This window comes from Terrapene carolina, unplaced genomic scaffold (assembly GCF_002925995.2).
Source record: "Terrapene carolina triunguis isolate 2854851 unplaced genomic scaffold, T_m_triunguis-2.0 Scaffold629, whole genome shotgun sequence".
Taxonomy (NCBI): domain Eukaryota; kingdom Metazoa; phylum Chordata; order Testudines; family Emydidae; genus Terrapene; species Terrapene triunguis.
The window spans coordinates 5,601,078-5,614,440 of NW_020664980.1; the positions used below are offsets into that span (position 1 = coordinate 5,601,078).

At 42.9% G+C, this 13,363-nt stretch overlaps 1 protein-coding gene across 1 annotated transcript in view; it reads right to left on the minus strand.

Moving 5' to 3' along the window:
• Positions 1-317: 317 nt before the first annotated feature.
• LOC112116053 (solute carrier family 22 member 4-like) overlaps positions 318-13,363 on the minus strand; it is a 44,221-nt gene continuing 31,175 nt past the window's right edge. The window contains exons 5-9 of the mRNA XM_024213332.3: positions 12,658-12,758; positions 11,460-11,674; positions 10,628-10,810; positions 4,751-4,886; positions 318-1,650 (exon numbers count right to left, since the gene is read on the minus strand). Of these exons, the coding sequence (XP_024069100.1) occupies positions 1,569-1,650; positions 4,751-4,886; positions 10,628-10,810; positions 11,460-11,674; positions 12,658-12,758 (717 nt within the window). The 3' untranslated portion in view covers positions 318-1,568. The remainder of the gene's footprint in view (positions 1,651-4,750; positions 4,887-10,627; positions 10,811-11,459; positions 11,675-12,657; positions 12,759-13,363) is intronic.

Below are 13,363 nucleotides of genomic sequence, written 5' to 3' on the forward strand. Positions count from 1 at the left end.
ATTTTAATTAAAAACATGCAAAATTAAGTTTTCTGTGATCCTAAAAAGTTACAAGAGTATAAAAATATTTCAATTGGTTTCAGAAATATCCAAGTCTCTGATCACATAAAAGAGAATAAGTATCGCCTTTTTTATAGAAAGTATCTTCATAAAAATATGGCCACGATATACCAAGCCCAATCCCCGCATCCCATGTAAACAGCTCTATTCCATGCTAATATCAAGGGTTTGATGAGAATGGTAACTGAAGTAATCTAAACAATTATTCTACATGTTAGACCAAAGGGAATTTCCTCTATATTACAAAAAAAAAAAAAAAAAATCAGCTATATCAAATCTTTAAATATTGCAAATGCCTTATGAAGAAAACTCTGTTTGAAAAGAGATGAGATAGCAGCAACGGAACAGAACCTTGGCCCAGGACAATGGCTGCCTTGCGCTACATTATCAATATGGCAAAACCATTTATGCAAAAGAAAGGTTTGATTTTCAAAGCCAGAGTCTTTAAGCCTGAAACAAATAGTCTGTTGCACTTCAATTTAATTTCCGTTTGAATACCTTTGCCTGATAGATTCAGTTTCATAAACGACTGTCGTTCTACCATTACTTGTGTCTCAGCCACAACTGGCTTCAACATGAAAGCAAAAAAAATATTCATGAAGCCCAGATGGTAGTGCATGCCAGTTACACAATTTAAGTAGGTGAGAGGTTATGAAGTTTCTCTCTTTGTTTAAGCTTACTAAGGTGAAATTCACTCCTGTGCCGAGGGCCAGCACAAGACAAACACAGCACTCAAATCCCCCTTAAGCTTTCAGACTGAGGCTTAACTGGTACATACTCCTTTTGCTGGTCCTCTGCACAGTAGGGGAATGTCACCTTCTGAATAATGATTAGCCATCATCAGTCCGGCAGGCTAGACAGATTTCATTTGGCCAGAAAGTAGATATGCAACTAAAATATCTTTTTTGCTAAGAAAGCATTATAACACTGTTTTCTTCTAGCACAGTATTTGTTTGAAAGCCTGTAGTGCAGGAACTAACAGCATAAGTATAAAGTGTATTGCACTGTAAGCAGCGCTGTCATTTGACTCTTCATCTAATATTGTTCTAACTTTTTTTTTAATGTTCATTTAAGCATTAAGACTTTGAAATAGTTCTCATTTGAAAATACCGGTGTTAGAATCTTGAACTAATTTTTGACTTTGGTATTTCAATTCACGTTTAAGCAGCTTCTGAGTGCAAGATTCCATTGAGTCAGTGCTGTGACTGCTCCTAATGCTCTCTTATAACCTGATTTTCAAAGGGTGCTGAGCACTCATAGCTTCCTACTTAAACAGAAGCTACAGCTGATCAAAACCTCTGAAAATCAGGTCACTGAGGATAAATTATGGGGAATCCTATGGAAGTAGATGGCATCTTCACAGCACTATATTTAGTACAATAGTACTGTAGACTGTAGGTTCATAACTATGCGGCACCAGTAGTTTTGACCCCAGGTTTTTTTCTGGTAGGAAATACATTGAGCAGTACTTGTTCTTTTTCCAGCCCATCAGGAGATACAGAGCCTTATCATAGCGTTGTTATCTGAGTCTTGGAGTCTTCAATCGCCTTTGAACTCCTTACATGGTTGGTGTGTTGTCTGTTTCTGAATCTGAAAATGAATAAGATTTGAGGGCTACAGAACACTTTATAGGAACCAGACATGAGACATTCCGCTCCCAGACATTTAGCGCAAAACCGCAAAATAACCGAGCTGCATCACTGAACACATCTTCCAATATAAAACTGCAGAAAAGCCCATTACATTGGGATGTGATGCTCTAGAAGGGACCCTCTTCTTGAAGAGATGATAAAATGAACAACGTTTGCGAGACTGCGTGTCAATACTCGCTGGTCCAATGGAGATCATTTCATCCACCCACACAAAGAGCATGTGTTCAGGAAGTGTGTGCATGAGGCTCGTGGCAAAATTTCAGCTGTGCCCAGTATTTGCAGTTAAGGTTTTATCAATTTAAGAACTTGCAAACCACTGATCAAACACCTAGGAAACCCCTAACAGTGACAAGGAGCAGCAGACATTTCCTCAGGAGCGCCTCTGACCCTGAGAATTACAGACCCTTATGTACATCATGGATAGCCTTTTACAGGCAGTTCCAGCCTTCTCCAAATAGTTATTGCTCTTAAGTGCAAATCTGCCCACAGTGCTGAGCCAGAATAACCTGGCTGTGTGGTAGGGGAGTTGCACTGTGGCTACCACAATCCCCAAAGGCAAATGCCCACTCTTTCTACCTTCTTCCATCACCAGGGAAAGAAAATGGCCGGCACATAAGCATATTGGAAAACCCTCAGTGGAGCACAAGAAGTTTATATCTGTCTAGGCTCATCAGTTTTCCCTTCCTTCACCCCACACAGCAGAATTACATGCATCCAGGGCTCTCTTCACCCATTGGGGAAGGAAGACGGGATTTACCTCTTACAGTGTTACAACTGCAATATGCACAGGTACAGTCACTTAAAGCACAAGCCACAATACACAAAGTACAATACTACATCTCTCTTCAGGGATAGGTACGTTGCCTCACCACACAGCCCCTTCTCCACATCCCCACTGGCACCTGCCGCTGCAGAGCACTATATTAAGTATCAGTGTCTCATTGGAATGCTAGGAGTTCTGAGAACAGACTGCCCAGTACATGGGCTGCTCTGCAGATGCATTACAATCACATGGGCAGTAGGTTAGGGTAGTACTTAATGGTCTGATGGGAAAACAGTTACACAATAGCATTCTGTAACTAACTTATTTTAATCACAAACCGTCCCTATAAAACAGTTATGACAAACGTTAGAACCAACTGGAGATTTGGCACATGGCATCTCTATGCATGTGCGTGCATGCGTAAGATTTCAGTGGACATGTTTGTACAGGGTGACCCAAACAGCAGCGTCCAGTGTCGCAAGAGAGCATTGCATGTTCTTTACAGCTACAGGAAGGAGCTTCAGGGGGCAGGAATGGGGGGTAATCTCTCTCAGATTATACCAGCAGTTCTTTATCCACCAAAAGAAAAGAACTATAAACGCTGAAATCCTGTTTTCATAGTAGAGCCCAATCCCCTTCTATTCAAAGAACAGAGCGCTATTTAAATGAAACAAGAACAATCCTATTAAATGAATAGCCTTTCTATATACTAAAAGGGAAAATACAGAAACTTTGCAATGTTCTCTACAAATGATTGTGTGCTACCTCACCCACCTTGTCTCTCTAATATACACATGGTCTAATTAATACAACATCCTTGTGACGGATAAAAATATTATCCCTATTTTAAAGATGCAGGGCAAGGCACCCAGGGAGATGTGGTGACTTGCCCTAGATGATGCAAAGCAATTCAGTGGTAGCAGTTGGAACATGCCTGAGGCTCCCTCCTGATCCAATGTATCCCACTCCCAACCTCTTATTCCAAATCCTGCCTCAAAACAGACTTCTTCAATTAAAAAAAAAAAAAAATTGGTATCCACCTATCTTAAAAAAACGATCTAAGACAAAACTGTCCTCCTGGGACATTCTGGGTTGTTCATCTATTTAAGATGAAAGTACCCCAGCGCGGGACCACGTTTACCCCTGTGTCTTGTACATCAGGAGGCCGCGCAGAACATGCTATATAAACTCCACAGCCCGCCTGTTCCACAACAACTCTTTCTGCATTTCCAGTAGATTAAAAGCCAGGGCTGGCATTAGGGGGTAGCAAGCAGGGCAATTGCCCGGGGCCCCACGCCACGGCAGGCCCGCAAAGCTAAGCTGTTCGAGCTTCAGCTTCAGCCCCAGGCCCCAGTGAGTCTAACACCGGCCCTACTCTCTGGTTTATTTTGGCAGACTCCCTAAAACCTGCTCGCAGCCCCCCAGTGGGCCCCGGACCCCTAGTTGAGAACCGCTGTTGTATAGCGCCTGACACACTGGTTCTGCTTCTATAATAAATACTAACACCACAGCTCAGGCATTCCTGGCTTTGAGTTCAATCCACTGGGCCGTGCTGCCCCCAACATACAAGAGAAATTCTGGTCTGTTAAACACTCTGTGTACTAAGCCCACTAACAACAGTGAAGACCTCCAATGTGAGTACTGGAGCCATTCAGCGTAACATTTCAAGAGAGGACTCTGATTTCTGAGTGCTTATCTCAAAACACTGTTGGTCTTGTTTCCAAAAAGTCTGAGCACCCACCTGGACTTCAGTTGGGAATCACGGGTGCTCAGCAATTCTGAAAGATCAGTCCCAGTGTGTATGAAGCCAGGCACTAAAAATCAGAGGCCACTTCTGAAAGGTTTGGTCTATTGCAGCGGTTCTCAAACTGTGGGTCGGGACCCCATTTTAATGGGGTCACCGGGGCTGACTTAGACTTGCTGGGGCCCAAGGCCAAAGCCCGAGCCCTGCCGCCCCGGGGCCAAAGCTGAAGCCTGAGAGCTTCAGCCCTGGGCAGCAGGACTCAGGTTACAGGCCCCCTGCCTGGGGCTGAAGCCCTTGGGATTCAGCTTCCACACCCCTCGGCCTTGGGCAGTGGGGCTTCGGTCCTCCCTCCTGGGGTCATATAGTAAGTTTTGTTGTCAGAAGGGGGTTGCAGTACAATGAAGTTTGAGAACCCCTGGTCTACTGGAACAGACCTGTAAAATACTCATTTGTTTAGTGTAATGAGGAGATGATATTGAACTGGTTGTGGCTGTACGTTTCAGATCTATGGAGTGAATGAAATCCACTTACCCTTTTACTCTTAGCATCTGATCAAAGGTCTCAGGGAGAGGATTTCCATAGCTTTCTGGGAGAAACAGGGTAAGGATCCCTATCAGCACAGTCAGGCTTCCCATGAGAATGTAAGGCAGGAATCTGTCATAGGCACCTGGCAGAACACAGGACGTGACAACATGAGTTATACACGAACCATCACAACAAGCTCATAGATGGAATAAATATTCAGGACACCACTATATTGTATAATTCACTTCGCATAATTTGCTAGCCAATATTTCCACCTAGAAATCAGCACAAGTGAATCCCAAACTGGAGTTACTTATGTACCTGCCAATCCTATCCAAAGGGTTTTTCAATTAAAAATATGCCAAACTACAATATGGGATGATCACATAATATCACCAGCAGTATCTCATCTGTGTTGCCAGTTACTACTCAGGCACTAATTGTGTACCATTTAACAACCCCTACATGCTGCTTCTTCAATGTAGGATAACAAATGTCTTGACAAGATAAACACAATTGTGCTAGTACCACTGCTGAAGGAAGTGAGCCTTCAATAGTCTGTTTATATTTGGACTCAAATCTTAGCCTTACAATAAAACTTCATTAAATAAAAATTAAACTTCCTCCGCTAACAGCACATTTAAAAAACTTGATTAGAAGTGGGGAAAGCATCAGGCCTCCTGTGACAGACAGTGACCTTGGTCTAGTCAAAATCAGGTTTGGGATTGGAAAGTAACTACTATTGCCAGAAGCCTTACATTTGTGCACAAGTGTATGGTCAGGATGCAAAATCTGCAAACCACAATAGCACAGAACATTAGGGATCTTTCAGAAAAGGTGCAAACCACGGAAGTATTTGAGAGAGTATCTTGTATAGAATACATGTACTCTAGACATGACAATCTTATTTCTGATTGAAATTATACCTGTAGACTTTATAATGTAGAGAACAAAGCTAGGATTAACCGCCAAAGATCTCTGGTATATCAGAGGAAGCCAAAGTTTGTGCTTTGATCTCCATCTTCATTCAGTAACTGGCTAAACTATATGGTCCTAATTTAGCTGAAGCAAATATCAACAGCTCACAGCCTTCTCCTAAAACGTATCTTTTCCTATTTTAAATATGTGTGACTTCCTCTAGCAGTGTGCCAAGGTCCTGAAGGCAGGCCCATGGGACATAGGAATCCAAAATATGAGAAAAAGCACATTTTTCCTTACTATATGAATAACCTCTGCATTATTATTAATGATTATTTGCATTGCATTAACATTCAAGGATCCCAAGCAGGATCAGGGCCACATTGCCTTATGTGCTGAACAAACACAAAGAGATTGAAACAGAGGGAACTTTTTTTTTATTACAAAGAATAAACAGAAATCCTGGCCACAAGCTGGTAGTTTTGTGACTGTAATAGCTGCTAAAACATTAGATGAGAGACTCACATGGTGTTAAATGATTTGAAAATTTTGCCATGTTCAAACACATGGGTGAGACAGTATGTGTGAAATTCTCCTCTCGCTTTCTCTATCATCATAAATCAGGATTAATTCCCTTGAAGTAAATGGAGTTACATTGGTTTAAAAGCCACTTGAGAGACAGGAGAGGAGAATCAGTCCTTATATATGAGCTGAGCAGCTGGGCATATAATGGACATATAGCTTCACTAACATCAGTAGAGCTATGCTCACTTAATGCCAGCTAAAGTTCTTGCCCATAATGTTTATACAAATATCTAATCATGTGAGAACGTAGAGTACCAGGAAATTTATTATAGGAGCAGCTTGGTCCTCTGACAATTCCCATTGCAAGATCCTGTTTTTCGTTGTTTATAGCTTTGCCAAAACGGAACCTTTCAGGCTGAAGTTTTCCATACCAGGTGTCTGCTCAGGCTGAATTATTCATTATGATTATTTTAAAGTTTCAGCAAAAATGATTCAGCTACTTCAGAGAAGATTAGGGAAACAAACATAAGTTGTTTTGCCCACGTTAAAAAGGTTACTGCAATTGTTTTGTTGGAACCTTTACCATCTCCGGGGGAAGATGGCGGTGCCATCCTCATGTCCAGAACATGCCTTTCGCCATCCCAGCAAATAACCACCCAAATTTGGCCTAGTTATAAGCCTCTGGAAAAGACCTGCAGGTTACATATGCTCAGTGGAGTCTTGCTAGAAGAAGCAGCTAAACCTCTGAAGATTCTGTCCTCCCTGAGTATGCTTGAGTCTCTCTCAGTTCCCACCTGTGACAGATTGCATGTAGTCCATCCCCACAGAGCAGCTGGACACATCCCAACCCAGGGCTACAGTTGCTGAAAAGGATTTGTCCTGTAATGGCTGCTCCCAGTTAGGGTGGGGCCAGGTATTGGAACTGAGAGCAGGGAGCTCTCAAGAACTCCCCTGCTGGCACTCAAGACAGTGTGGCGGAGGAAGCTGTCTGATCTGAATGCACAGGGGACAAAAGCAGGATAGAGGAGAAGGGAAAGGAGTAGACTCGGACAAGGCATCTGCTGAGATTGGGTCTGTCTGGGCAAGGAGACTGGAACTGGAGAAGGGAAACTGGCACTGGTTGGGCAAGGAGACTTGGAGTGAGAACTGCGAGGGTAGGAGGGGGTAATACTGGGAGCCAGTGAGGAAAACAGGGGAGGGGGACACAGACTGGATGAGAGCTGGGGGGAAGAGTGGGACTGGAACAAGGAGCTGGGAAGGTGGGGGGAGGCAGAGATTGGATGAGGAGTCCAGGGAGGGAGACTGGGAGTCAGTGGGGTGGGAGGGGAGAGACAGATTGGAAGGGGGATGTCACACAGCCAACTGGCAAAGGGGTCACTGTTCCTTACCAGCAACTCTTGTCTCAGACTTGACAAACTCACTACACCTAACACACTGGTTTCATGATAGTTATCCATAAAGGGTAGCATGTGAGGTCTCTACTGAAAGCTTGTAACTTATCAATACTCATAATCATTGTGCGATGCGTATATGGGTAATAGTAACATTATTCCTTAACTATACTTAAAATTATACCCTTATGGTCTTGAAGTGAAAGTGAGTCACCAGGGAATGGTGCTGGCCCATTCAAGCGGGAGGGAGCTCTCACCTCTCTCTGGCTAGCTGATTACATAATGTTTTGCTCAGTTGTCTACCTTTGCACCAACCCAGAAAAATTAAACATCAAAACCACTTGGAAGCGACAAAGAAGGACAGGCGAGTGAGGGGGGCGCCCTGTCTGTGAATAAAGACTGATTCAGTATATCACAGGGTGGAGAAAGACATTCTACATCCATCCACTGAGGTGGTACCTGGATGAGTGGAGGTGCTTTGTGAAAGACTGGGTCCTAGCTCCTTGGGGCTAGCCAGCACTGCAAAAGACTGAACTTTGGAGTGAGAATCTACTTTATTAGCTAGGACAGGTAACTATGAATAAGGGTAGGCCCTACTTCACGTTTTATGATTTTGTTTCGTATGTAACCATTTGTTTCCATCACTCCACTTGTTTCTGTTTAAGAAAAAAAATGGAGATTCAAATAAATTATCGTTTGTTTTACTACCATTGAACAAATGCTGTGTGCGATACAGGAGCCGTGGGCTAGGTGAAAACTGGGACAGTTTCAGATGATCTGGAATTTCTGTGGATATCCAGTGATTAGGGGCTGGACTCCACAAGGGGACCCTTCGAAGGAACTTGAGGGCTGCGGTGCATCTACTGTCAATCTGCAGGTGTAGCCCAGAGGAGAGCGCTCGTGTGCCTGACAGGCTGGTTGTGTTAGGGAGCTAACACCTGACTGGCACAGGCACTGGAGAAAGCTGGCAACAAGGTGACTCACAGCCCTGCATGCCCCGAGAAGCCTCACAGGGGAACTGGGACTGACTGAGCAAGGAGACTACAACTGGCTGGGAGGGGCGGGGGTGAGAGGCTGGCCTGGACGGGGAGACTATGACTGGGTGGGCAAGGAAACTGGGATGACGTGAGACGCCTGAGGAGTAGGGACAGTGACTGGGTGGGAATAAAGAATGGGACTGGGACATGGAGCTAGGAGTAGTGAAGAGACCAACTGGGACAGGTTGGAAGAGATAGAGCAGGAGGGGGGTCAAGCTTGGGGGAAAATGTGCACAAGGGTCCATATCTATTTCATTTCTGTCCAGAACCTGGAATGGAAACCAAGATTCCTGAGTCTCACCATTTCTCTGCTACCTGTGAAATCCACTGGCAATCCACTGTGTGTGTCTCATCCCCTACTACTGCTGGTCCACATAGTGAATCACAAGCTACTATAGCTATCAGTTACTCTGTTAGATCTAAAAGTTCCTACCTGCTGATGAACCCGGGGGTGTCAGTATGATGCCACTTGATGGAATTTCTATTATTTCAATGTGCTTTTTTTAAAACCGAAGAAGTCGCACACAGAAAGTTACATTAAAAACACCAGGGTTGCAAAGTCAAGCACTCAAAAGTGCCAGAATTAAGTCTGTGCAACTCAACCCTTTTGTACATAAGCATTAGGATACAGTCATTACTTGATCACATACCATTTTTTCTGCAGGACCCATCTCATTCAGGATGGGCCTGTTCTAGAGATGAATGAGGGTTCTGTAGTGAAGGAGGCTTATCTGTTAGGACCCCTGCTTCATTTGTTGCAGAACTTGGAAGGAGTGTAGTGAATGTGGCAGCAGATTGTAGGAAGAGACAGCATGTCGTCTCATATCTAAGGCAACTGAATGCTGCTCTGAAGAAGTGGATTCTATCCTTGCCTCTGACTCAGTGTCTCTATTTAAGGCTAGTTAAATCACTTAGACCAAACTTCTCAGAGGTGGTCCCTCATCACTTCACTTAAGACCCTGGGGTCTGATGTCTAGGAGTGCTGAGCACTCACAGCGGCAATAGAAGTCAATCAAAGCTGTGCTTATAGCATCATGTGGCTCTACATAGATTAAATACTCTGAAAAAAAATCAGGACCTACCCATCGCAAACTGAGCACCCAAAATGAGTTGATACTTTTGACTTTAATCTCTCGGTGCCTCAGCTCTCCATCTATAAAATACTCCAATCTATAAAATAGATGTGAACATCTAATTAACGACGGCCGTAACGCATACGCACAAAGGGGCTAAATTTCCTTTTACTTTTGAGTGTTTGACTTTGCAACCTTAAAATTTCTTTTAACATAGTGTTTTGTGTGTAATTCGATATATTATATGTACACACCACTATGTACACTTTATACTGCATATTTTCTAAGTACCATTTTCAAAAAAGTATAGATTCCAAGAGATTATTTGACCTGCATCTGCCTGTTTTTCAGCATCTCACGCGTCTCTGTGCTCTCTTCTACGCTGACTGCTATGCAATGAACGCTCTACGTGTGCTAATCTATTAGGCCACCATTCTGCTTTCTATATTTAAGTCTCTCCCGAAGGCCCATTTGGGCCATCATGCCCTTGGGAAATTAGCTGACTGAAAATGGCAAGTTTCAGGAGTGAGTGAGATTAGTTTTCAAGTGTGCACTATCAAGATGTGGCAAAGTATCATCTCAGCCACTCTACTTGTACGTTTCACCCCTTTGCTTTCCCCCTTTGTCTATGGATTGTGAGCAGGGGGTAAGGCCTCTTCTGTTTGGAAAGCACCTGCCTCAATCAAAGAGAATAAAAGGGCCTGATACACCACTGTTGCACCTGTATAAAACTGGAGTAACGCCATTTATTTCCCTTGGTGTAAAACAAAATGGCCCAAAATGGAGGAAAGTAACTGAAATTACAATATCTAAAAAGTTGCTTTAAAAATCTCGGGAGCACCAGGACTTTCTAGCTTGCACCCATTCTTTGGGATAATTTTTCTGTGCAGTTTGCTCTCATGTGTTTAAATTCAAGCCAAATGACAGAAGACATCTCACCAAGGTAAACAAAGTAAGGAGCGATGATGCTGCCCACCCTGGAAGACATGGAAGTAGCTCCAACTGCCATGTTTCTTACTATTGTTGGGTAGAGCTCAGAAGTGTAGACATAAAGCATTGAGAATGCGGATGTGATCCCAAACTTCCCCAGCATCACCAGGAAGACAGACAGGATGTGAAAGTCTGAAAATAAAATTAAATAAGATCAATAAAGCTGCATCAAGTTCCCACGCTTGTTACCGCCATTGCTTTTACCTCCCAAAGACTTCCGTTTTCCCCCCCCTCTATAATTGTAGTCTTCTCTTATCATAACCACCCCCCAGACCTAGATTATCCAATTCATAACTTGAGCAGGCAGCTTATTTTGTACTACCAGGACTTTGGTTCATTCCCAATCTGAGAGTGCACTTGAAATGCATTACAGCTCTGATTCAGCAAACCACATAATTCATATCTAATCAGCAGTGTATTTAGGTTCTACTGAAGTCTACGGTGAAATTTGGAGAACTTCTGATTTTTGTAAGCAGTGACTCCAGTTCAGATGCAGCTGTGTTCTGTAATTTATCCAATTTCATCTGAAGCATAAACAGATCAATAGTTTGATATTAAGATGTGCTGAGCAACACAGCGCCCAGTAAACTCAATGAGAGCTGCAGGTGCTCAGTATGTACGAAGAAAAAAAAAACAAACCCAAAATCAAATCAAGCCACAAATGATTGAGGTTTGGTGCAAATTTCACCCAGGAACTTTCTGTTTTCGAACCCTTTACTGGAGCAGTTAGATGGCACTGTAGGATATATTTTATTTTTATGTCATGAGTTGAAGCTCATACCTGTAGGCACCAGCTGAATGAAGAGAATAACCCCTCCTCCTAAGAACAAGGTGCCAGATATGGAATACCGCCGAGGTAAGGTTCGGAGGAGCAGCCAGGCAATCACATAAGCCGGAACTTCAATAATGGCTGAGAGGAAGCAATTGACGTAGGCATTTCCATGCAAGTTGGGAGTGTTGAGTGACAGTCCAAAGTAACCAATTGATGTTAACATCCTGAAAGATGCGTAAAAAGTAAAGTCTCTACAGTATTACCCAAGATTCTGTTTCAGAAACAGCACTGTACCAAACATCAGCAGTGATGGGATGGTTTTCAGAATTTTCAATAGCTACAGCACAGTTTCTAAGTCCCTGCAGCTTCTTTTTGTACTAAAAATGTATGAACACAATCCTCTCCACAGAACCCTAACTTAACTCTCCCTTCCATATACAATACGGTAAATGAAAGGCTCACTGGAAGTTATTCATAATGGTGTTTCACTGTGACAGATCCATTAACAATATAGTGAAGTAGGAAGTCCCGAAACGTTTCAGTTCATTACAGTGTGCCATCTACAATCCCATTTTTAGTGAACCTCTCCCTAGAGCAAATTCTATTAAAATTCTTGGGGTACTCATAAAAAGCTTCATTACAGCATCTGAATGCTATGGTTCTGCATAACAGAGCTGGAAGATCGTATTTCAAATCTTGGGACACCTCAATTTGACATCTGAAAGGAATTAGCCATTCCTCTAGATGGGAGGCAGTGGAGTCCAAAGGCCTGGATCACAGATTGAGAGTCATGTATTAGGTTCTAATTCTTGTTCTGCTACTGAACTGCTATGTAGCCTTGAGCAAGCCACATGACCTCTTTTGCTATACCCCCAAGACGGTAATATGTACTTCACACGGATGTTGTGTGGATAAGATTGTGGGTTGTTGTTGTTTTTTTACAGCAGCATTTTGAGTACACAATGTGCTATATAAATGCTCATCATCAATACAGTCATCATAAATTTGCATGCTCACAGGAGCACAAATCTCTACCTGCCTAAACACGGATGCAAGCACCTTAATGCAGGTATTTAGACACCCTATGTAGATTCCCACATTTGAAATAGGTCCCAGTTTATGAGACTGGTTATTATAAAAAACTATAACAGGCATCACAAACAGATTGTTTGTTGTCCATGTCCTTTAGGATCACACATTCACTTACCACAACAACAATGACATAACAGTGATAACTGCAATGTTTCGGGTTCTGAACAAGTCCAAAATGTATGCCTTCTGCTGCTGCTGAAGCTTCATATCCTGCATCTGAGGGGAAAAGGAAAACAAACCCAAAATATCCCTATACCCAAGGAAGAGATCAATCTAATCCGTGGGGAAAAAATCTTAACACACAAATTTGGGAGGATGGAGGTTATGAAAAGACACCCCCACATTAACTCTTCCAAGTAAAGTGAAAGGGCAGAAAATACACAAATCGACTGCCACACAACCAATTCTGCATCAGCAAAGGAGTTTCATAGGAATCTTGATTATTCTCTACCCCAGCGGTACTTCAAAAGTAACTTTAAGTTACTTGTGACATAGGGCAGCACTGACACACCAATACCAATTTGATCTAGAAATCAGTTAACAAGTCAAAGACTAGAAAATCTAACGGGGAAAAACTTGCACTAACTTCTCCTCCTTCATGCCATACAAAGGCACTCCCAGCACTGGCCTCACTGACAAGGGCAGTTTCCCGCACACTGCCTACTGAGATCTGTCTTTATTTAGAATACACAGATCAGTGTAAAACAAAGAATCCTCAGGCTCTGCTGCCTATTTAGCATGGTTGGTTGCAACAGCACACGGGAAATTGGAGCTCAGTCCTGAACTCAATTACTTACTGTGATGATATTTGCCACCACTGC